Below are 25562 nucleotides of genomic sequence, written 5' to 3' on the forward strand. Positions count from 1 at the left end.
GAAAGCAAGGGAGAATTTAGGACAGTTCACAGTAGAGTCCCTTTCATGTCGCGTAGCTTCCTTTCTGTTTTAAATGCATAGCAATTCTGCTTGATTAAATAACATATTTTTGTTTTAGCCGTTGTCCTCTAAGGGCAACTAAGAACGTCTCAGGACCTCGGCTCTATTCAAATTCAGCACCATGCGAGAGTGAGGGATGCCACCAGCCTGAAAAGACTTCGCTCTGCTATTTCTCCATTCACTGATTAAACGGGCTTTTACTTCCATCACACGCACTTGCCAAAGCCCGCACTGCATTCCACTCCATTATGGTGGGAAAAGAGGATCCAAAAATCAGTGAATGAGCTAAGAGGAGTGGAAAAGGGATCTCAGGAGCCAGCATCTGCTCTGGGCCAAGCCACGCCCTTCTTGGGTAGAGGAAGCTTAGAGGCTGTGTTATTTGTTTTGTGTGGTTTCTCCTGGGTTGGGGAGTAATTTAGGATCAAGCCTAGCACAGGATTGGGTTGCAGCCTTTTTTGAGACACTTTCCATCATGGTGTGTTGGAGGTTCATTCCTCAAATGCTGCTGTGATTCAGCTGGAAGCAGTTACCCAGTCCTCCCCACTTTTCCCTCCCTCGCCCCCAAGAGGAAGAGGTGCTTCCAAGGCCTTACCCTTCTTGTCTTGGTGGTTATGGGAAGACACTGCCCCCAAAGAGTCTGTGCTGTCAGGTGAATTGAGCAGATCCTTCCAGTCCAGCATTCCTCCCCTAGACTCATACCCCTCTTGAGCCGCCGAATCGGATGCAGTGGTGCTGGGCAAGAGGGAACTGGAGTGCCCTGTTTTCATCACAAATACAGTTAGGGAGAACATCACCGGAGACATCCACATTCCCTTCACTCAGAGGCCAGGAGGTGGGACACCCAAGCTGGCTGTGAAAGACTCAAAGGAGATTGCCCTAGCAATAGCGAGGCTGGCGGGTAGGGTCAGCAGAGGACCCTTTGAACTTGCAGCTAGGGGAAGAAGGGCCAAATCTTATCTCTGCCAAGCCCGAGAATCAGTTAACCTCTCTGGCCCCTGGTTTTCCTTGTGCGCAAAGTGGAGATGATGTCCCTTACCTCCCAGTGCTGGGAGGACAAACTGATGTAATGCTGGAAGTTCCTAGCAGCACCCGACACATAGCAGGTGCTCAGGAAATATCAGAGTCCTTCGTTGGCATCCCCACAGCCGCACTGGAACGGAACGTGTCTGCTCTGGGGACACCATCTATGGCTGATGGGGCAGGTTTACGGCAGTGGGTGAGGCTCTCCCCCACTGCAAATGACTCAGCTGCCCTGAGCCTTTCTTGTGGAGCATGTGTCTAGTTCTCAGCTGTAGCTCAACGTCGCAGGCCTTCCTCTTTCTGGGAGAAGTGACTGCCTTCTAGAGGGGTCTGCTCCCACCTCCTCCCCCCCCGGAATGGGGGTCTCGGCTGCTCCGTGTTGCTGTGGCTGTGCCTTTTGTGTCTTATTCCAGCCAAGCTAGTCCCGTGGTTTCACAACTCACACTTGGGAGAGGTGGCTTTTGAGGCCGTGCTGACTGCTACAGTTCAGATTACAAGCGGATGGCTGTCTGAGACCCCGAGTAGCCTACCAGAGGATAATGCCAGAAGAATGGCTAGGTCGGGGGTTACGGCAGAAACCGGACGTTTCCTGGGAACGCATCTCTAAGCCTTCCCCTCCATCACCGCACAAGGTTAAATGCAGATCGTATCTGCTGCTTTGATCTAAACTGTCACAATGATTTAAAGAAGCCCCACTACCTGTACTCTCTGGTGGAAATAAGTATAACCTCTCTGTGAGTTTTCAAGTAGAGTCTTTGGCTTATTAAGCCACCTTACCTATAGCAGCCTCTTGAACAGTTTTTAAAAGGACATCAGGGCAACCACAGGGAATGCGTAACTGGTGCCTTTGCTAGAAAGTAGGACAGATTCACAAGTGGCTCCCGCCTCCAGCTGTGATCACCGACACACGTGATAAATAAAATACTGGCCACCGGAAAGAAAGATGATAATGAATGCACTGCATTCTTCTTTCTTGCAATTATTGTTGGAGGTTGGATTTCCAAAAGACTTTAATACTATAAATTATAGACCATATATATATATTTATATAAATATAAATAATAGCAGGGAAAAAGCAAGTAATCCAAGTGGCTGATCTGAGCTATAGGATTTCCATGGAAGCACCACACTTAAATGTTACCACAAAGCTTTGGTAACATTTAAGAGGCCCCTTTCTGTGTAGAGTTTGGCTCCTACACAGCTTCAAACATTCGCTTTGTTGCAAATGTCTAGTTCATATTGCAACTGCTAAAGACATGTTCGTTTAAAATTCAAGAATGCATCTTGACTTTTTGTTTTTGTATTTCTGAATTTCACATCTCATCTCACAATACTGGTAAGAGAACAGGGGTAGGAAAATTATTAACCTGGGGTTGGAAATACAGAATTTCTTTTACTTCCTTTTTGCTTATATTGAGGTCTGTAATGTTGCCTCTGTGTTCTACTCTTGAATTCAACAATGCTCAAATGAAATAGATGATCAGCCTAAGAGAGAATTCAACACCCAGCATAAGCAAACAATTAGAAACAAGCTTTGTAGGGAGTTAGCAAGAGGGGAAGGGGGGAAAAAAAACCTCTCTTCCAAGTAGCAAGAATTTCTTTTACCTGAATTGATATGCATTTGGAGCACTTTCAATTTAACTGTGTTCAAAGGGCAATTTTATGGTAATGCCATAAGTATGGTTTAGGGAGAACATTTTTTAATACGGTAATCTAGGGGAAATATATGCCTAAGGGACCCATTCTCTGTAGAAAGATTTCCTGGACCATATGCTGTGAATACATGGGAAACTCATTGGTAATGGAAAGCTATGGCTATGAGAGGAAATTAATGGGGACCAGATGGTAGTTAGGTAGGAAAATGTTCTACACAAATGTGAGAAATCAGCTCCTTCGTATTGCTGGAGTGTTAGTCTAATACCCAACTCATCTCCATTTTCTGTGTGTAAATCTAGAGAAACCATGCATCCGATGTACTCAAAAGAAAAGAAAACAGAGCAGCCTGAGGTTTGTAATCTTTTAAACTTCTGCTTGAGGACAGGCCGTGTGTGTCAGTGGTGAATCAGACAGTTGGAGAAAGCAATGCCTGATTCTCCCAAGTTTTAGAACTACCGTGTAAGAGCACTGTTAAGCAGCAGTCCTTAGTTTTAAATCAGAGAGGTGTATTATCGTTACCCCTCCAAGCTTACACAGCTGTTAAAAGGAAATCACTTATATTCCTTCTTAGAACCTGATTCTAAAGGTTGTATTATTTTTGTGCATTCCTTAAAGACTTTTGTAACCAAAATGATGCTACAAAACCAGGCAGTCCTTTGTAGATATCGTATTACACGTCAACAATTTGGAACTTAAAATTTTATCTCGTTAATCAAATAAGAAAAGTCATTCTCATCAGTGGAAGATTCTTCTTCTTCTTATAATATACAAGAATAGATTTTTAAAGTTATCTTTAATATGCATCATAATGTTTCTCTATATCTACAAGTCTTTGTAAATCCAGAGGTTAGAGACCATTCAAACTACTCTGACCTATTAATAATGATTGTAACCAATTAGACACAAAAAAGAGACATTAAGTCAGTACAAGAGGAAGAGAAAAGGAAGATAATCAGGGTCCAATTCACTAAAAAGGGGTTCTGGTATATGTGACTGGTGTTGCACAGAGCTTTTGCCCCACAGAGAGTTTGCATGGTTTACTGAACGATCCCTTTTCAGAGTGAGGCAGTGCTGGTTCTGTGGGTCACTCTGTAAGTCTTCACTGAGCCACTGAAATTTTATGGAAACATCTAGAGGACACAGCTAGAAACAGTGGGTGCACTTTGGACTTTGGGGTTGACTTCTTGGTCTACACCCATGTTCAAAAAAACCCCCAGCAATTTGGTTTTAATAATCTAACCACTTTCCACTGGAGAGATTTAGCTTGAAATGGACAGCATCGTTAGCTAAAAGGAAAATTTCAAATCTTTAGTTTCATCACAGAAACCACTGATTGAGCTGAGGGTTGACCGGGCACTGTCCTTTAAAGTGTTAATGTGGAGGAATTAATAAGTTCTTTTCCTTTTGTAAAGACAGTAAGAGAGATCCATAAATGGGAGAGTGATTTTTTGTTCATAAAGAGCACCCCGTGGTTTAATTATTCTGTCTATAGGAGAAATTACCTGGGAGTTAGAATTGGTCTTAGTATGACTGATGAATGCCGGGGAGGTTGCTGGTTCAATTAGACTCAAGACCCAAATCTCTCAGTATCTGATACAGATTATTCAATTATAGGAAGTGATTGCAGAGTATGATACTGGAGAAGAGCAGATGCTAAGTGGGTTCTTCTGAAGAGCAAGCTAAACTAGGCGGCATTTGCCTCCCGGGGGACTTTTCTTCCAGACGCCGATGGTTCACTATTGTGGCTTGAATCTGAGAGGAGAGAATGTTGCAGGTGGACGCGTTCAGTGGGCTCCTCTGCTCCGCGATGCCTGACTTCACGACAGGAGAAACCAGGCACTGTTTTCCAAATCTGCATGGCCCCAGTTTATGAGATTGCCTTCAGGACTTTCAAAGAGGCTAATTAGACACAGGGAGTGAGAGTCTCCACAGCGCTACCAAACACCTCGGTAGCCATCTTGAACTATTTTTTTTTGAATCCTGAATCCACCTTGCTTTCTTTTCTTTCCTTTTTTTTCTTTATTTTTCCCCCTTCCTTTATTACCTAGGTCTCCATTAAAAGACTGCCTCAGAGCTGTTACTGTTACATATCTTAAACATAAAAATGATAAAATGTCTGCATGTCGGTGAAACTTGTCCCCGTTATAATGCAGAAGTTTAAATTTGCCATTACATATATGTTTTTTTCTATCTTTAAAAAAACACATAAATAGTTTACCTTAAGAAGCATTTGGGGGAAGCTTGAGAAGTGGAACCTTTTCTTATAAAGCACTCAGAATATTTTGCTTATGGACCGACTGGCTCTGTTTAGTACAGGATCTGTGTGTTTCAGAGCAGGAACAATGGGATGAATCCTGCTGCCACATCATTTCCACTGTGTTACTCTTCCTTGTATACATTTAAAGAAATCTCACTGAAGATATGTCTAAATATTCATACTCCTTCTGAGCTTAAATTTCAACAGCTATACTGGAAAGTTCTGCCTAATAAGAACTTGGCATCTGCACTCTGCATGGATTTTCCCTGCGGAGGGTGCTGTCCTGAAAGTCAGCATTTTGGGGAATGGTACTGTCTGTCAGTTAAAGGAGCTATGTATGTCCTGTTAGTTATAAGCACTGTTCTTTTATCTGGATGTACTTATGTCCAGTTTCTTCTCCCTCAAGAACTCATTAAATGTATTCACCAAATTCCCTAAGGCTGGCATCTTTCATGTTACATGGATTAAAAATGTAGGGGTCATTCTCACATGTCAGTTGTCTCATATTATAGGTAGAGTAATTTTTGAAGCATCATGAAATCTATGAATAATTTTAGTGAATTGGGGCCCTGAAATAACAAAGAATGTGGTCCATGATGTTTAGGAATGAAGACTATATACTACCAAAGGACGAGTGGCTTGAAGAGTAAAAAAAAAAAATCCATAAACTGACCATATACTGTGTTGTAAGACATTTCATGATCTGGTAGAGGAGTTGAAATGTCTATAAAAAATAATGAGAATTAAAAAATTAATTTAAAATAAGTGTAAGATTTGAAAATCCTCAAGAGAGTTAGTGACACAGGATTTCCCAAATAGATTTCCATCGATATTAAATTATGAATAATGTCTTCCTTACCATTCAGTGCCACGAAGGAATCTGAAAGACAAAAGGGAGGAGAAAGTCACTTAATGTTTAACACTCTGCTCTGTGTGACTTACATACTAAGTGGGAGGGAGCTAATACAGAGCTGTGCCAACATCTGACCCCCAGCACTAAGTAAGTGCTGTTTACTTTCTGCTTGTAATGTCAGATGCTTTATATTAGGTCTGATTTCACATCCCTGTATCTCTTTCCCAAGTGAGTCTCCTCAGAGCCATGCCTTTGTTGCCAAAAGGCAGAGAAAAGGCAAGATTAGCGGAAGGAACGGCAACTGCAATTACACGCAAGCCCTGCTCCACACAGAGGGACGTGCACGTGGCACAGTAGGTGACACCTGGACCACACTTACGGCACCTCTCCTACTTCTCTCATTTCGTCCTCCCACCCATGCTGTGAGGAACTGTTCCGGATCACCATGCTCTGAACTCAGCGGCGGGGCTTAGTTAGGTGATTCAAAATAAAAAGCAGCACACGCACACACACACACACACACACAGGCAACATGTATATACATGTGTGTGTGTCTGGATCAGATCACTGGTTCACTCAGCCTGCTACTCAGCCTCTGAGACTGGCTCTTTGTGGTTCCTCATTTCCACTGAAACTCCTGTTAAAAGGCCATTGTGTACCACATATCTAAATCCCCTGAGCCCTGGGTGTGAACAGGAAGTAGGTCATGTGCCAGCAGAAGCCCCGGAGCAGGGAGGTCACCAGGAGAGGCGTTACCTCCCGCCTGGAGCGGGTGGACTGTGCGTCTCAGCTGCAGGCTTAGCTTGCTTGCTTGCTTACTTAATTAATGAATTAAACGGAGGTGCTGGGGATTGAACCCAGGACCTCATGCATGCTAAGCATGCACCCTACCACTGAGTTATACCCTGCCCCCTCAGCTGGAGGCTTGACCACTGAACTTAAAGAGGAAATCACTGGCTTGGGACCTGAGGGTCTGCGCTGTGCTAGACACAGAAGCTCCCCTACGTTCCTCTGCCCTAGGACCCAGGTGTGGTGTGAGCCTCCTGGTGCAGTGGACGCTTTGTAGGGCCACTAACACCCATTTTCATATTTTTCAAATATTTACCTATTCAATCCAAATCAACATCCCTATTTTTCTACAGATGCCCATATCACCAGATCATAAAAATACGAAGAAAATTATCCACTAAAGTCAGCTAATTAAGTTCACTTGCATAGACACACAAACCGAAACCTGTTTCCTGGAAAATGGAGTCAAAAGGCACCAACTAAGATCCACCATGATGTATCACATTGTTTCACTGCACACACCACACACATCTTGTGGTGATGACGCTGTCTCCTATACTAATTCTTAATTCAGCTTTGTGTGTGGAGACATAAGAAGCTTTTGCCAATATGTATTTACAAACAGAAAAAATACGTGACCAAGAATTTGGAGATGAGGTTGTCTGCAGACCTCTTTATTTGATTGTGTCTGTTCCCCCCCAAAAGATAAGGTATTGAATGACACCTTAGAGTCTGTAATTTCAGGACTCATGGCTCAAAGATTTAGAGTCACAGCCATGATTTTCATTATCGAATCAAATATCAGAAGTCATGTAGTTTCATTCGTGTAGGAGCTATTTTTGGTCTCATTTTGAATGCAAACTTCTTGAAATTCATCACATAGAACATTTAAAACATGGCAAACTAAACATTTTCCAAGAGTATGGCATTATTCTCTAAATTAGCATTAATAAAGCATTTTCAGGAGAGTATTGGTATCAATCAGATCATTGGGCAACTGGGAAGAGCTTTCACCAGGATCCTTTTTATAAGGTTCTACCTAGAATGTTAGCATTTAATAACTTTTGAAAGGAACTCTGAGATTAGCATAGTAGGCTAATTCTTAAAGAAATTAAACTTAGTGGGTTCTTCCTGAAAAGTTTTTCTACTGCAAATGGTAACAGACATAAGTCTAACTTAAAGAAATAATTGCTTTTGTTAGTTGATACGTTCAAGAAAAATAAAACAGTCCCCGTTCAATTAAAAAGCTTGAGTACAGTGACCGGTCTTTTTATTATCTGGCTAAAAATTATGGCAGTAGCATATTTGTAAAAACAACAGAATTGGTTTTTAAATGGAAATGCTGATACAACTTATTTCTCTGCTATAATTAATATCCTCTAGAGTGAATTTGTTCCACAGCATCATCATAATGAAATAGGTGCCAGGGTTTATGGCAACATTGGCAGCACTGGCTTTAAAACACGCTGTTTTCTTTATTTGATATTTAGCAGGTGAAGTCTGCTATTCATGTCTTAGAGGCAGCCACGCTCAGCTCCACACATGGGGGGTCATGGTTCTGTGCCATTCAGTGAAGGCATCTCTGCCCGAAGATACACCTGGCCAAAAAAGCGGTACTTACTATGACAGTCTCCCAGGCCGTCCGTGTTGCCACGCTCTACGTCCTGTTCAAAAGTCAGTCTTTAAAAAGAGGGAGGGAGGAGAAGAAAGTTAGGAACAAGTTCAATGATACGAGTCTTTATTTCAGGACAAGTCTTCAGTTTCACTAAAGAAACTACCACAATTTGACAAATTTGGGGCAGGTGGGAAAAGAGAAGTAGATAACAGCTTGAAAATATATCTCTGAATTTACAGAAATGAGTCCTTTACGAAGTTCCAAAGAGAAGCCATGGTTTAGGCAGTTAATTCAGGTATTATTCAGGGAGTTAATTATTTTGTGGATTGCATGTATCACTCTCTGCCTCTAATTCCCTGAGCATTTCTTAATGTTTTGAATGTTAACATACACTCCCTGTATAGGTGATATAGAAGTCTATAAATTAAAAAAAAAAGGTCTTTTCCTCCCTATTGTCTCTTTCATTCTAACTCTTGCCTTTCTAGACTTTTATCTGTTTCATTGCTTAGAAATAACTTTGTATAACAAAGTGTTCGGGGGGCCAGTGGATATGGGGGGCCCACGAGGGGACAGACTTGGTGGTGCATTTTGCTGAGAGAACTCAGGTACTGGGTTCACTCCTGGCCCCACACCCCATCCTCAGGAGTATGACCTGCACGTCTCTCTACCTGGTCACACTTCTTTCAAGTCCAGTAGGTTGCTTTTGTGCTGTATAAACTCTGTGACAGTTACAAGACCAATCTAGTGTCTGTTTTGATTTTTAAATAAGCACCCTGGAATAATCCAGCGGAATCTTGTCGTTTTTCAGGGGCACTTTGAGCTGCTTCCTACAACATAATTGAAACACCTATTTTGCAACTGCCTTCCCAGTTTATTTATGAGCCATCGAGGAAAACTATTTTGAAAGTCACACCTTGATCTAATAATCCCCCGTGTCTGCCTTCCAATGATCTATGCTGTGTTAAAAAAAAATCAGACTCAAGCTTAAATGCTGAAGATGTCTAGTGGTAGGGAAAGGCAGCGTTCACCAGGCTCTGAAGGCCGCTCTCCAAGTAGAGTTCCACACGTTTTGAACAAGGATGTGTGTATGTAGATCCTTACAGAGAACAATTTTGGAGTTCTCACATTGATTTAAAAATGATGTTTAAAAATCATTCTTATTGCCTTTGGTCACACCTGACTAAAGAAAGGAGGTAGGCTCTGAGAGCACAGTGAGGGAAGCTGAGAAAGGACCTCTCTCCTTCGCTCCAAGGGTTCCCAGGAAGACCTCTAATGCGCTAGCAGAGTAGTGTGTCAATATCGCTATTTGCAAAGCTGATCTAATAATTCATGGTGAGTCACCCCGTTGCATTAGTCACATTTCCAGGTCAGACTTTACAGTTATCATTAGCTCTGCTTATGCAAATCCTTTCTCTCAAATTACGCAGGTGGTGGTCATGAGCTCTGCCCTTCTGTGTGTTCGACTGCTTGTTCTAAAATGGGTGAGGAGGCTCGGAGAGATGTGAGGATGATCCTTTTTGCCCTTTGCATCTCAGGAAGTTGAAGAAATGGCTAAGAAAGAACTATGCTGCCCATCTGGCACCGTCCTTGAATTGCCATAATCTGTCAAGGATGTGCACTGAATATTTTCCCAAATGTTATTCTGGATTTCACATCCACTGAGGTAAAAGTGTAAAACCTTTTAATTAATACCATCCAAGCACTGAGAGTCAGGGTAACAGTTGTAAGCACCAGAAGCACATGCGTGGCAGACTGGCTTGATCTAGCGGATCTGCTGCAGAAATGCCAAGAATTGATTGACTACCTAATGAGTAGTAGGGTCAGCTGCTCTTTAGTGCAGGAGGAAGGTTTATTGGATGTATACAGCATGCTTACAGAACAAACACGTCACTTAGCAAATGCTCTGCAATTTCTTCTCAGCCCTGTATGGTCAATTAGAGCGGCCAGTCTTGCTGTGGCTGGACAAACCACATCACTAATCTAATTGGTACCCTCTTGCTCCTTTTCTCTGCTGTTCTCGCACGGACATGATCAAGGCATGTACCAGCCTGTCCCTCTCCCCAGGGAACACTGAGAAGTCCACTGTGTTGTTTTCCTCTGTGTTTTTAATCAGTCTGAGGATGGATGATTACTCGGTTGGGAATCTGCCACCTGTGACGTTGGGGTGTTTGTGAAATGGGAAAAGGAACGAGAATGGCTGGCAGTCTCACTGATGAGGTTTGTCCATGGAAGGCTGAGCAGCGGCGGTGTGTGTGAGGCCAGCGAATCGGACGGCGTAAGTGACGTCTAGAATGCACAGCAGCCAGAGGCTGCTTCATACCCTCCGACGGCCCAGGCTCCTTACCTGCTGCCGGGTGACAGGTGGGCGCAGGCCCCTCCTTCCTTCACCCACCCGCAGTATGGGTCTCTGGAGGCGATGCACGTCCTGCGGGAAGAGGGTGACCCTGAGCTACCCAGCACTCCTTTCTCAGCTCCGCGACTTTCTAAAGGGCACTGGGGCAAATACGTACTTTTTACACTTGCCATGTCGTTCACACCGGCCAAGGGGGACCTTTATCACACAAGTGGAGAACGCAACATACAGAGAGCTGCCGGCCTTGTCCAGCTGCATGCCCACAATCCTCTTGTCTTCTACTCCGTCATAGCTGCACCTGGTTTTGTAAGGCAGGGCGAGACCGCTAGTGGCCGCTCTTGGGTCAGTTCTTTTTCCTGCCACCGCCCCCACACCCGCCTCCCAGCCAGCGAGGTTGGTCCTCATCGGACCCAGCTGAAGGTGAAATGGATCCTTATGTGTGCGCCCAAACACACACACACGTAAACACACAATGTTTGTGTTATCTGTGTAAACACACATTTTTGGTAAGGAGAAGATGATGCTTTTAACATATGAAAAGATTTCTACAAATAACGACTAAAAGTCACCGAAAGATGCATAAAACCTAAGTCAGCCATGATTTATCTGAATGGAAAAGATCATCATAGCGAAACAAATAATTACTAAGAAAGAATCAAACCGTTCTACATACTTTTCAGGGTTGTAAACGCTCATCTCCTCCAGGAAAAGGCTGTCATTTAGGAAACCACTGTTTCCTATCCTGGCCAAGAACTTGAGGATGATTCCCTTCTCAGATCCGAGGAAAACCACAGTGTGATTCTGGTACGGCCCGGCAGCGGTGTCCACTGCAATTTTGGTCAGGCGGTATCTACAATGACAGGACCACATTTTTTATCTCTTTGTTGGTCTTTGATTGAAGTATCCCCTTTTCCACTTCAAACAGTTGTGCTAGAGCTTTCTAGTAATAACCTCAAGAAAAATGTATGCGTATAAATAATGCTCTCAAGCTGTTCTGGTCCTTTATTTCCATATGCAGAGCATTAGTATGGCTCCAAGGGGAGAAAAGAGGTATGTACATGTGGAGGCCAAGTTACATAACAAATACACAGCCATAACCATCTGAAACCACTCAGCAGTTATGCCTTCCATGAGCAACAAGGGAAGACTGATGTCTCCTATGAAGAGGAGAAGAAATAATAAGTGAACTCATTTTAACATTTCACAGCACAGACTACAAACCACTATAAGATCACAGCTAACATTTCATTGAATGTTGAAAAGAAAAGTCATGGCTACCATTGTTCCAGACGCCTCCTCTGGGGTGCAAAGACCTGTCAACAGAATGCCAGGTTGGAAAGCTTTCTGATTGTGTGTGGAGGGACTGAGGTTATGACAGATGGGGAGGTAGGGTGCTAATGACACTATTAATAAGTATAAGGATGTACAAGCCAAACAGGATCCATTTACAGCCAAAGGTGAAGGGCATCAGTCCTGTCACCTGTCTAGGATAAGTCCTGTTGGGCATCCTTCTCTCCTCTGAGCTCCTATAGCTGTTTGACACTCCATGGGTACCCATTTGTCCTTGAGCATCGTGGCAGGAACGTGGGCCCTCCTGCAGGTTACATACCATGGTTTCCATCTTATTGGCAAGAGCCGTTACAGTACCTGAATATCTTTCAGTAAAGTCACCTTTTAAAAATGGGGGTAAAGTTAATTAACATTTGGTTTGATGACTGCCACAAGTGGATGGTACTTGGGAAAGCCTGTTGAACTGTTTGGAAATAAGCACTAAGTAAGTATGAGAAGGAGGAGTATTTACTGCCATCACAGATTTTGAATCAGCTACCTCTTCTCTGTTGGCCCCCACTTCAGATAACAAATGCTAAAGCATAAACTCTTTGTACTGGGGCACTTGTGCAAATGCTCCATTAGTCATGCTCGGTCTGACAGCTGACAACCCAGGGACAGTACTCAGAGGGAATCTGCAGCCATATCCAACCCAACAGGTATCCACATGCATTGCCGGATTCTCCTTCACTGCTCCTCTGCTTTTACACAGATGGGACCAGTGGGCTAACCGGGAAGAAAGTATCTTCAGTTCCTCTAATTGCTGGCATGTGTCCAACCAGCCTGCAAATATCCAAACTCTGCTCTCTGGGAGTGTGGTTATGGGGGTTTGGTGGCATCCACCCAATTGCCCAGCACTTCATTGCTGAATCAGTGCCCAGGATAACAGAAGATGTCTGTGGCATTTCAAATCACAATCATGTACTTTTTCTCTGAACATGAGGGGGGAATAGGGGAAATCCACTTAGGACATGGCTTGCTTGACACCCACCTGACCATTGTCCTCAGGAACCACGGCCTGTTGATGATGGAGGGCACAGCCTCATCCATGAGTGGGTGCGTTTTGATGAAATTCAGGGTATCATCAGGAAATTCATTGGAGGTTGCGTATCTTTCTAAGGAGGATGAGCCAGCGCAGCAGCCTGGCCTGAAAAGAAACAAAGGGAGAGAGAGCTTATTTCTTGCTTTATGGCAAATTTTTTGAATGCACTGCTTCTCTCTTCATCTGGCATGAAGGAGAATAAATATACCGTAGGCTGAGAAGAGGAAGTTGAACAATGCAGAATGCCACCAAAAAACATCCTTAGGTTTCCTCTAGGCCACCTCCTCCTGCCACAGAGAAGCCTCAGCCAGGCCGTCCAGGCTCGGCGAGGGGCAGCCTGGCTTCCCCACTGGAAGCACAGACAAACCCATCAACAGTGATGGAGCTTGAAACCGGTGAGGGAGGGTCTGGTTTGCACGTGTCTCTGGGACTGCTCTGCCTGTTCTGCAATTCCCCTACAAGTTCTTGAGGCATTTGCTCCACAAAAGGAGACCAATAACTGGGCTGACTTTTTCACGAATGTAGAAAACGAAGTCGTTCAAAAAGCCACCAGCCTTACATACTAGCTAAAATCAGTGTAACCATCTCTCGTTACCCAGGGGTCAGAGAACATTTGGGTTTTGGTTTTTATTGTTTCTGTTTGATTTGGACATGTGTGAAAAGCCAGTTAAACACGGAAATTCTTTCCTGAAAAGTCATTTTTTAAATTATTGAACAATGACAGTGAAAATTTGTTTCTATAAGAAATTATATGGTTTCAGGAGTTAAGGGACATCTCAGCAAAGTCAGATCAGGGAAACACCGGTGCCCATCCTGTCCAGACACCTGGTTTGCCCGCTGGTGCACGGGGAAAAGTGGACCCTGGCAACACGAGCAGGATCTAGCCCCAGGCACATGCTGTTTCATGGCACTGATGCAGCCAGCCAGTGAAGGCATCCTGATGTCTGTGAGAGACAGGCAGGCATGGGGAAGGAGGAGGGCAAACTCTGTCCCCAGTAGAAAACCACTTTTAAGTATGTGTTCTCAGACAGCTGAGTGACCATCTTTCCTCACCCAGGGGGGCATATTGCATAAGCACTCCCTGAAGCCTGATCCCTCAGGTTTAACTTCCCTTCCTGCTTAGCTGGAAGGTAGCTGACAATCCCAGGTAATGACTTAGAGTATCTGCCTGCAGTTGCCAAGGTGTGCTGTTTGCACCTCCTCTGCTCTCTGTAAGTAAGAGAATGCACGTGCCAGATAATTCTGGTGACGAAGACGGATGAGCCAGAGGGGTTTCTCCCCTGGGTATAGCGTTTCATATTATCTAAGTTAGTTCGATTAAGTGAATTGTGCTAGGTATTTTGTGTGCGGGATTGCAGTTTGAAGGAGAGAGTTGGAAACCAGAAAATGTAAGAAGACTCTGGGTTTCCTTCTGGAGGCGCACAGATTAAGTGGAGGAAGCTGGACACACAGGGATGTTCCTGTATCACTTAGATTTCAGAAACCATAATGGAGGGTGCCGTGTATGTCACATAGAGAGGGCAGGCACAGGGTTGGGAGAGTTTCATCCTGTCCCAGTAAGAAGGAATTAATTACCTGGTTTAGCGTGAGGATTTGATGGAGGTTACCGAAAGGTCTCTGGATTGTCTCTGAACAGTAAGTAGGCTCCTCATAAAAGCAATTTTGGAGCACATTGTGGGGAGGGGAAAATCTATGGTGCATTTGGGCTCCAAACAGACCAGAACCTGGCAGACCAGAGACAACTTAATGGCCCACTACCCGCTGGTCTCTGCCTGCCCCTGGCCTGGAGTCTGGGATCAGCTCTGAGTGAGTCCAATCCAGAGAATGCCATTTATAGTTCACATTTTATTAAGGTTTAAAGACATGGGCCTCTGTAAAATTGAAGAAAAGCAGGGAGGAGTGGTGGGAATCACTGACCCAGCTCTGTGAACTTGCACAGTACACTTTATACCTCTGGCCTCAGTTTCCTCACCTGTGGACCACTGGGGCATCGGACCAGATGGTTCCGACCCTCCAGGGATTACACTGGTAATCCACAGATACAGAGGTTAAGCAAAAGACTAGAGAGTCACTGTTTTGAATACAACTATAGGTAATTGGGGGTTTTGATTAAAGGAATGTAGGCAAATTGCCTCACAGGCCTTTCTTTGTTGTTGGCATTTGTGTCTGTGTGGTCAGCGTGGAAGCACTGGTGTGCCGTTCATAAGATGCTCATCACCAAGGGAGCCAATGGCACCATTTCTCAAAATTCACAGAACTGTTTGCACACACCTGGGCTTAGGCACTCGTTCATCAGGAACCGGCGTCCACGTGGAGTCTGGAGACTTCTGCTCTTTGAACCTCCCAGTGAAAACGCTGGCAATATCAAGCATGTCATAGGCACAGACCGCAGATCCCGGGATGCTGCAATATGACATTTCACACAGAGTGTTACTCATACAACAGTTATGCATGCAGTTTGGAAAACATACTCCGAAGAAACTTTCCTAGTAATGGCAGGTGAAATTAGTGTCTGTACCCTGAATCCTGTAAGTGTAAGGGATCCCAGTGCATTAAGAGAATGTTTCTGTGAATCAAATTTGCAACAGTGGCCTTAAAGAAAGGGCTGGTTACAGCAGACTTGTAGGAAAAAAACCTCTTCTTGTGTCTGGAACTGCTTTTGTTTATGAAGGAGGAACAGTTGAGCTGGTGATTTAGAAGTTTCATGAATTTCCTGATAGTAATTATCAGTCAGTCACCCAAAGGTAAAATCGCTGGAAATCATTCTGCTTCTCTAATATTGCTGAAAATCTAGAGTAAAGGTGCCCCTACTGTCCACACATTCCTTCTTTAAATTTGGTTCCCCAGGCCCAGGGCTTCAGGAGTGAGAAACTCTTTGTGAGGAGGCCAACCATGTTTTATGTTAGTCCCTGCACATTCCAGTTTTTACTTCCTGTTTATTTGCATAAGACTAAAGAATTTAAATCTCTAAAGCACCAACACTTTGCAAATAAAGTGCTCCATTAAGTGCTAAATAATAATAACGACAGTAATCTCTACCTATAATTACATCCTTGCCTGGCCCTCCTAGAAGGACTTCAGTTTTTTTTTTTTTTCTCTCAGTGATGAGATGACATGAATTATCATTCCTCCAGGTACACTGCTTGAACCCATGTTTGTTTCTGACTATGGACATTCCTTGATTTTGATTAAATAAATTTCAGACACTGGCCGGCCACCAGGTTCAGTCAGGCTTTGAGGTACTGGGCGACTGCACAGCGGAAGCACCCGGGACAAGGCACAGGTGCTCTGCAGCATGGGGACACCATCCGGGGCAGAGAGAACGATTTAGTCCTGATTTTGCAAATGTTGAAAGGATATGGAAATTACTTCATGTATGATTAGGAGAACTTTATGCCACCTTTAATTTTATAACACAATTATTGAAGTATTACTAATAAAGCGAGAAATAGGGAGAGGATTACAAAGCTTATTTAAAACAGGGTGGCAGGATGAATTGCATTTAATGTGTGTGTGTGTATGTGTGCGTGTATTATTCACAGAGTTAAGTGCATAATAAAACAGTGATCCGCATTTGGTTTGAAATTTCAGAACCCCCAGTCTTATTTAATCTTGTAAGACTCTCTTCACATCTCATTTTCTTAAAAGTAAGAGCTGTACATATTTCCTTTAAATATTAAGGGAAATAGGATAAATATTGAAGTATTTTATGAGGCACTTCATGATAACTGAAGAAACCCTAGGGTGTTAAAATCTTCCTAAAGTTGGAATCATTTGTAAAATCATTTTTCCTTCCCTACTTTACTCCCTCCTTTTCTTCCCATCTTCTGTTCATTCCACATGTATTTATGGAATCCCTCATCTCAGGCAGCGAGTGCTCGGTGAGTAACAGAGTCCTGCTCTCAGCTGACTCACAGTTCTGAACTGGAGGCAAATAACAACAAAAACAACAGTAATGGTAATGCTAACAACGACCCCTGTTGTAAGTCAGTCTGGTAAGAGCCTTGTGGAAAAGAAGTACGCACAAGGCTCCGTGGGAGGTGGCTGCAGCTGAGGCTTGGAGCCTCCCCAGGGGTTCGGCGGGGTTGGACGGGCAGACTCGGCAGAGCAGGGCAGGAGCCAGTCCAGTGAGCCGGCTGAGCTGGAGGAGGAGTGTGGGCCTGACCACGAGCGGCCTGCACGCCCCCAGGGCACAGAGGAGGACCTCGGGATTTGAAACAACCGGACGTGACCACGTGTGCCTGTGTGGTGGACGGGATGGAGAGGGATGGAACCAGAGGAGTAAAACCAGGAGGGACTATAATTTATAGATGAAACTGGGTATGTGTATTTTTGCCAGTTTCTGATTTTACTACATACGGTTTCTGGGACTGCGTTAGCATGCACTTACTGAACGTTTCTGAGGGGCCTTTCGGGAAATTCTTTAAATGGAGTATACATAATACGCAGGAATCTACTACTCTGTTATGATCACAAAGTAACTCACCCTCTCAAAAAACAAACAAAAAAACTAGAAATGTGCTCTGAAATTCCACTAGCACCTTCATCCCCGTGTTCCAAAACAGTGTCTTTTTCAGCACTCCTGGATACGTGGCTTCCGAAGTATGAACAGTCCAGGCAGACTTTTTATATCTTTTCTATTCTCAAGTTTAAAAGTTCCTTCAGAGGGTGACAGCTGACTAAAATCTAACTGGATACTTCTTGCTGCAGTAGGGGTTCATACTTTCTTATATCTTTGGAAGGGCACTCTTGACTCTTGCCCCCCAGGTGGCCGAGGAACAGTGTTTCCCCTCTCCGCTTGCTCTGCTCTGGGCTCTCCCGGTTCTGAAGCCTTTCCTTCTAGCTGCTGTCTTCGGCCTCATCATGCACGTGCCTGCCGTCTAGTCACTCATCATGTTCTTCCAAGGCTTTGTGAAAAGGACAATCCGAAACAAAACAGTGCATTCCTGAAGCTAACAGAGAACGTGCAGAGTTCTCCACAGAAGCGAGAATACAGCACGTGTATTTCTGTTTCAGGAGCATCCCGCACAGCGGTGCTGGCACTCTGAGGTCTGGGAGAGCCGAGTACCGGGGAGCATGTGGTTCTGTTCTCCACACATTCCCACTGTTCCAGGAACAGTGATAAGTGTGCTGTCTAGCGGCTTGGTGTCTTAGCTTAAATAGATAAAAAATGGGAATGAACAGGCTGACCCTCAGTATTTCTCAGTACAGTGTTTGATGACTTATAAATTGTTGCTAGAACCTCGCAGAGTCAGACAGTGGTGCTGTGGCTGGGACTCGGTTCCTCTGACAACATAGTAGCCAGTGCTCCTTAGGTGGGATGCCAAATGGACTCATCTAATTCCTGAACTTCTGTCTGTAGCATTTCAATAAGTTTCCAAAATTTGTACTTCAGAATTTACTGATCCATTTACTCATAGAAATGTTTTAAGTCAAATAAAATGTTAGATGACATAGAACAGAAAGGAGAAACACTGTTGAGTTCCAGAGCTGCTGCTTCCACCTATTGACTACCTGGACCAGGTAGCATAATTGAACTCGGTTTCCTCAAGTGTAAAAAGAAGGCAGCAGTATTCACTTTCCAGGATTACCAGAGGGATTGAGAAAGAACACATTATCAGCGTTTATACGTGAGGCATACAAAGAAGATGCTGTTATAACTTATCTAATTACTTTCCCTGAAATCCTAAGCCAGTAGTGCTATAAGTGACGTTAATTTGTTGATGATAACTGAGTGTTAAGTTCTCAGCTACAAATAGTAGAATGGCAATGTTTTTGTCCATGGCAAATCTTGTGGATTAGATAAGAACACCTCAAGAAAAGGAAGCCGGAAAGGATGGATTAGGTCCACACAGCCAGGGCACGGTTACCTGTTGTAAGGTGTGGAAAAGGTTGCCAGGACGACGTCACGGCCATTAATCCGAATCACGTCTGTGACTGCCTGCAGTATGTTGAAATAAAAGTGAGAGTCTCCGGGAACGGAGCAGTTCAGGCGAGCCTTAAGGAAGGATGTCCACTGTTTCTCCAGAACTCTCTGAGACCCTCCCATGTCATTCTTACAAACCTGGGCCACTCTTGGGAAAACTACCTGCAGAGGAAAAACACAGGGAAAATTAAACTCACTCACTTTTCAACGAGATCTTGGTAGAATTTGCCTTTCTTAGAAAATAGAAACAGAACAACAAGGTGCTTAATTTAATCCCATGTTTCTAAAATCAGTAGCAAAAATAAAAGGAAAACCTTAGCATTGGAACAACATGTTTTGGAAGATAAGGCTGTGGCATTTAATACAGAGCCATAAATCCTTCAGGGGATCAGCTCCCAGCCACATAAACTCATTTCCATACAGACTGCTTAGCTTTTTATTTCCTCAAACAAAAGCATACTTTGTATGCACCGTCTTTGCCGTCCTCACTAGCTGCCTCTGGGCCCTGAATCTCATGCTCCGAATGCCTCTAACTGTGCAAGCCGCCCTGGTGCTGAATTTGTGCCCTCCGACCTAGTGCTCCTGCTCCACTCTTGGGTAACAGTAGCTGGAATAGACATCCCCTACGTGTTCTGTTGCTCTTTGCAATAAATACAGTCAAGACCCTCGGTTTGCCTAAAGACACTGAGTATTTACTCTGTCTCTGTGCAGCAACTCGATTTTTAAAAGGGAAAACAACCTGATGAGTAGACCTGGAAACCACATCTGAAGTTACCTGAAACTCAGTATGAAATCAGTGAAACATCTATCTATTAAGTTTTCAGTATAAATATTTAAGAAGTTCCCTGTAATCTGTTACCCTTCAGAAAAAGCATACGGGGCTTCCAGGAAATAGTGTTTCACTTCCACCAATCTCTGGCTGGATCTGCTCAAAATGGTGAAGTTGTTGTTAGATTTATGGTCCTTATTTCAAGGTCATTCACAACAACACTGGCCCCAAATTGAGACATCCTCCCCTCTTACCTTTCCCATGGTGTTGTATTCCACCGCTATTTCCCTAAAGAAGAAGTAGATGTAGTCTCCATAATCCACCGCTTGGACAAAGTACGGTTCTGTGGACAAATGGGCGCACTTTAACTGGGTACATGTCACACAGAGTTAAAAGAACTTCAATCAGTTGCAACCAAAGATATATTATTAAATAAAAGTGTAGGGCCATTAGTCATTTGGTTAACACTAACCGTCTCCAGTGACTTCACACATGAACGTGCTGGTGGTTTCAGAAAGCATTTAAGCTTACAAATTTTATCTTTCAGAAGCAGTTGCAATCAGCAATGAAGAGTAAACGAGCTTTGCATATCTCTGTAATTTTATTTTCCACAATGGAATGCTCACATCACAGAAAGGATTGTGTGCACATCTCTCCTTGTCATCCTTGACTCATACAGGGTTGTGAATAGCTTTTTTCCTGATCCCCACCACCTCCAATCCCCTGTTCCCTTCCATGAATGAAATGTTTCGTTGTTTTCATGTGGGGCTCTGAAATGAGAGCCTGAAGCAGGAAAGATGAATGTAATGTATTCTATTGTTGTGGCATTGGTAGTTTTGATAATACTCCAGAAACTCATGGGAAGTGAAAAGGGGAGGTAAATAAATCAGTTGGAGCAAAAGATTGCACTTCCCCCTTCCCGTCTGTCAGAAGCCATTACTAAAATGAAACTACAGTCTGCTCTGTCCAGACTCTAAATGTCCCTGCAAGTTACATCTCTCCCCCACCTCCCTTCCTTTCTTCTTGTAATTGTCTGTTCACCTTTCAGCCATTTTGAATCATGCTTGACGGTCCGTAGGGTGGGGCTGTCTCCAAGACTCCGGTAAATGACTGCATCAATGGCAAGGAAGTCAGTCACTGTGGCCGAGTACAGTTTTCCATCTTAGAAGAAAAAGGAAAGAGGTGAACGGGGTTGGAGCAAGACAGTGGGTGTGGGGGAATCGGAGAGACACCCCCCACGGAGCTCTCCTACACCAGGCCAGTGAGATAGGACAGCTGGGGAAAATCTGAGAGTCGCTTGGAAAATACTTGGCCCACATTCCCACCCATTTTTAAATTGGGATCATGAGAGATGAAACATTTTTCATGTTTAAATTGCATGGCAATTTCTAAGCAGCAGCAGCTCTGGGAACAGGGCAAATGAAAAAATGTTGTTTGCTTCGCTTGATTAGATGGACCTTGACTGAAATCTCAAGGCCATGGCCCCTTGGACACTGCAACTGCCACCACCCCTTGGTAAACTGGATTAGGTGGGAGCCCAGGGGAAGATAGAGCCTGATTGTATCACCAGAAAATTTAAGTACAGGCAGAAGTAAGGGTGCTCAGCCTGAGCGGGCGAGGGAAGTTGAAGAAAGGGGATTCATAAGCAAAAAAGAGCTGATTAAAATTGCTTCTTCTGTCCTGATAGTTTCTGCTGTGTTCTACCTCGGTCTGGAGAGCCACGAAGCCCTTTCAGTCCAGCCTTATGTTTAAGAGATATTTGCTTCGGTATTTCCCAAGTCCCAAACTGAGAACATTCTGATACACAAGAGGCCAAAATAAAGAGATTAGTGGGGAAGGGATGATGCTGGGTTCAAACTGGTCTCTCCTTAAGAATTCATGCTTTTAGGGATGTACGCCTGAGGATATGTCCAGGGCAGAAGAGAGTGAAGGAGACTGAAGGTTATTTCTTAGAATGTTTGGTTTCTTCTCTGGATTAGCAAGCATTCTTCACACAACTAATCAAATGGGCTGTGCTGGAATAGCAAAATCTATGTCGATGAAGTGGAAACAGTAATTATATTCAATATAAAAATGAATTCCTCTTTCATTTTTAATGGTTTGCATGTCTTCATTAATTGTGGCTTCAAAAGCGTCTTCACAAGTGGCCTATATATAATACAGTCCTCTTTAAGCTCCTCTACTTGCGCGATAAACAATTTTTTTTAAAGCTTATCCAAGCATACCTGAGCCAAGTTCTTGATGTCTGCTTTTGGTCTTAACTGAAATTTGCTCAAGCTCAAGATAGAGCTGTCCTGATGTCTACATTATTAGCAGTCATATATCAGTAGGTGTTGACTGGGGTAGATTTGAACTGCAGACAGCAAACCTTTCTGTTGATACAAAAATCACTACTTTTCTTATAGAAGCATAGTCCCAGGTCATACAGATGCACTTGAGAGACGGGGGGCCAGGGGAGGGCAGTGTGTGTGTCTGTGTGAGAGTGTGCGTGGTTATTGCTCTTGACCACTTCCCAGCGCTCTTTGTGTTTTACATTCTACACTGGGTATCTCAGCAGAACTTTCACTTGTAAATCAGGGTACTGTTTCGCCATTCTTGGTAATCTGACAACCATTCAGGTGCAAGAAGTGTCTTCTGTTTATAAGGGCTGAGCTTTTATGAGATTTCAAACATTTCAGTAAACGCTTATTCAGATATGCCTGCTGGAGGAGTGGCAGTCTTAGTGTGGGCGACCTGCTCCTGGAAGGCTGGTGGCCTTAGTAAATGCTCTGTCCATTCTCCTCTTTGTACCTCAGGCTGCCTCTTTTTAGTTGGCAGTGAAACGGACGTTCTCCCCTGCAGCCCGCATCCTCCATGGTACCGACTAACGCAGGTCCCGAGTGTCAGAAAGTGCTACAGAAGAAGCTATGCGCTTAGAAATACCCTCAGGCACCCCCCACTGGCTCTGCCCGGCCCACGCGCACAAGCAGGTTGACAAGACTGTTTCTCATGGGGCAGCTTCCCAGCAGTACTGTGCTCAGCTCTGGGGAGAACTCAAGGAACCTTCCTTCCTAACTTGCCACAGGCCACTTCTTCCGCCTGTGGCCGCAGATTCAGGCCCACAAATGGATGACATTGAGGATGGGTTCAGGGGGCTATAACCGTGTTTCATAATTGAAGCCCTAGAGCCCCTCATCTAGCTAGGGTGTGCCACTTCTTACCTTCGTGGTGGAAATGCCAGCTAACGCTTCATTACATGCTGTAGCGATCACTCTTATACCAACACTCCCCCACACACACACCTCCACGAACACAGCTGGCAATGAATTCCTACATAAATTAATTAACACACACACACATACACAGAAATCCCAATCTGAAAGTGATAGCTCATTTGCTGTTGTTCTGTATCCTTTGCAATGGAAGGAATGGGTGAGGATGGGGAATATGGGTCAGCCTCGGCTCACAAGCATCATCGCCTTGGCCGTTACAATTTTTCAAACACCAGAGATGGGCATGTAACCTGATCGGCCAACGACATTTGGGAAGATGTGGCTGGTGACTTGTGAGTAGGTCTCCCTGAAGCCTCCTTTTATCTCTTTCCTTCTCCCCTCTGTATGTGGACAAGAAAACCCATAGCCCTAGTTGGGGCCTGGCAGCCATCCTATGCCTGTGAGAAAGGAAGTGGGGCAGGGAAGTGACAAGGACCTGCGTCCTGGATAAGATTATTGAGTCCTTGAATCAACCCAACCCCAAAGCCTACCCTGCCTTAAATAATCAATCCACATCAGTGGTTCGAGGTGGGATTTTCTATTAAGCCCAAACATGCCCTAACCAATATGTCACATGGTCAGTGCAAAGCGGTTATTCTTTCTGAAGGCACAGAAGCATGGGTAAGCGTGGCAGAGACTTCTCTTAAAAAGCAGAAATACAATTTCCGTATGAATTTCAAATGGAAAAGGCAGCCTTAATTACAGTATTCACCAGAGAATCAAAGTACAACTGTGACGCTGCGAATTCTCCAGAGTAGATCTGCAGCCACAGGCTGAGCACGCGAAAGCAGATGCAATGAGGAGAAATCAGGGCATTTACCTGCAAACAGTGCAATGTTGGCATGTTTGGCATCATAAGGGCATCTGGCCATTCCACTGAATTCATCCCCGAAAGGTTCCAAAGTATCCATCTAAATGAAATAACAGGACTCAATTAGGAACAACAAGCAACGGTATTAGCAGCAACTGATGTTTACAAGGCACTTAACATGCTAGGGACTTCATGTGCATGGTACCGATAATCCTCTAATACCCTCTGAGGTAAGTCTTTTGGTTCCAGGTGAGGAAGCTGAGGTTTAGAGAGGTAAGTCACTTGACCGAGATTTTACAGTTAGGAGACTGAAATTCAGTCTTGTCTACTTGACTCTGAACCATTACAATGAAGAGATTCCCGTATCCTCTTGAGATGCTCAAGAAGTAAGCAACTTCTCCTTGGAAAAAAAATTTCTGAGGCAGTCACCAGGAGAACTTAATTCCCCTCTCTCCTCTCCCCCTAAATTATCTGCTGAATCATGAACTCTACAAACAATGACCTCAGTTTGGGTTTTGCTTTGCCTGAGGAGTCCTGCCTCTGTGGGTTAAATCCCAGGAGAAGACACTGGAATTCTTCTCGGGTTCTCTGGTAGAACAGCATGGCATCAGCAAAGGTGCAAAAACGTGGCTGCAAGCAGAGCTCAGCTGGCCTTTGCACCTGCTTCAGAAATGGCGACCCGGCCTCAGGCTGTGGAGACGAGGAAGAGAGGCCCAGAAGCTGAGAGGCTCCCGCAGGCCACAGGCAGGAAGGAGTGGGGCTGCTCTTTGACTTCCATCTCCTAGTGCCCAACCCGGGCCATGTTCGTGTGCACTCAAGGTATTACTGGCCTGCCTGTGAGTGTCATTTGGTCATCTTAGTATATTGAAAAAACAAACAAACAAACAAAAAACTAGCCCTATTTTAAAACAGGGAGATTGTATATGAAAAACCTGGATTTCTTGCTTCTTTGGAACAAGTGGAAAGGTCAGTTCAGGCCCTTCTTACGCAAGGGGCAGCAAGCTACAGCTGAGTAACAGCCACCCCTGCCCTTTTCTTCAAACATGCATGAGGTGTCCGGCACCATGGCCCCTTCACCCACAGAATGTGTCGACATCCTGCTTGCTTCACTCCTGCAAGTTACCTGCCCGGTTCTGCAGGCGTTTACAGGTATGGCAAAGCCTCACTAGCTGTTCACCAAATTCCATTTCCCTTTCCACCGTAGCACACTAAACCACATTTCCCTTCCTCCCGTGCAGTCGGGTGTGCTCACGTGACTGAGCTCTGGCCAATGGAGTGTGAGTGTGGGGCTCTGCACCACTTCTAGGTCTTGCCCCTGAAAACCTTCCAGGGTCCTCCACTCTTAGTCTTTCCACATTCTTTCCCTGGGTACAGAAGACCCAGTGGAGAATTCCAAGATCCTAGGACATGGCAGATGTATGAGCAGGATGGAGCCTGGCCTGAATAACCTCCTCTAGAACAGAGCCTCTCTCGCTGAGCCACACTTGACTGTGATGTGAGCAGGAAATGACCCTCTGTGGATCAGCCACTAACACTGGTCCGTGGTTGGCCTACCTGGACCAGTGATTCAGGGGATGGTACTGCATGGTCTTCCTCACACCATGGCATCTTCCTAGCATTTAGACCCCAGCACCACAGAGTGCATACAGTGCTCTCCTCCACATTAATAACGTTCTGCCCCCTACTGTGGTTCACTCTTCTTTATGGTGTTACGGTATTTATCATCTGGCAGTTGCATGATTTGACTATATATATGAAAACTGAAAGAAGATAAACCTAAGACAGCACTGGTGCTGAGGGAGGATCTGCATTTAGCACTAAATCCCCGGGG

At 44.4% G+C, this 25562-nt stretch overlaps 1 protein-coding gene across 4 annotated transcripts in view; it reads right to left on the bottom strand.

The window, feature by feature from the left end:
• Positions 1 to 25562, bottom strand: part of SEMA6A (semaphorin 6A) — a 121125-nt gene that overhangs the window by 22151 nt on the left and 73412 nt on the right. For 2 of the 4 annotated variants that reach the window (XM_032476551.1, XM_032476554.1), the window contains 13 exons: positions 23741 to 23831; positions 20711 to 20830; positions 19924 to 20012; positions 18845 to 19062; positions 15246 to 15377; positions 12924 to 13079; positions 11277 to 11453; positions 10761 to 10901; positions 10595 to 10675; positions 8257 to 8315; positions 5853 to 5873; positions 5667 to 5717; positions 653 to 817 (listed from right to left, as the gene is read on the bottom strand). In XM_032476551.1, the coding sequence (XP_032332442.1) occupies positions 653 to 817; positions 5667 to 5717; positions 5853 to 5873; positions 8257 to 8315; positions 10595 to 10675; positions 10761 to 10901; positions 11277 to 11453; positions 12924 to 13079; positions 15246 to 15377; positions 18845 to 19062; positions 19924 to 20012; positions 20711 to 20830; positions 23741 to 23831 (1501 nt within the window). The remainder of the gene's footprint in view (positions 1 to 652; positions 818 to 5666; positions 5718 to 5852; positions 5874 to 8256; positions 8316 to 10594; positions 10676 to 10760; positions 10902 to 11276; positions 11454 to 12923; positions 13080 to 15245; positions 15378 to 18844; positions 19063 to 19923; positions 20013 to 20710; positions 20831 to 23740; positions 23832 to 25562) is intronic. The other 2 variants (XM_032476552.1, XM_032476553.1) reach the window with 2 other exon arrangements.

The sequence above is a fragment of the Camelus ferus genome, chromosome 3, assembly GCF_009834535.1.
Source record: "Camelus ferus isolate YT-003-E chromosome 3, BCGSAC_Cfer_1.0, whole genome shotgun sequence".
Taxonomy (NCBI): domain Eukaryota; kingdom Metazoa; phylum Chordata; class Mammalia; order Artiodactyla; family Camelidae; genus Camelus; species Camelus ferus.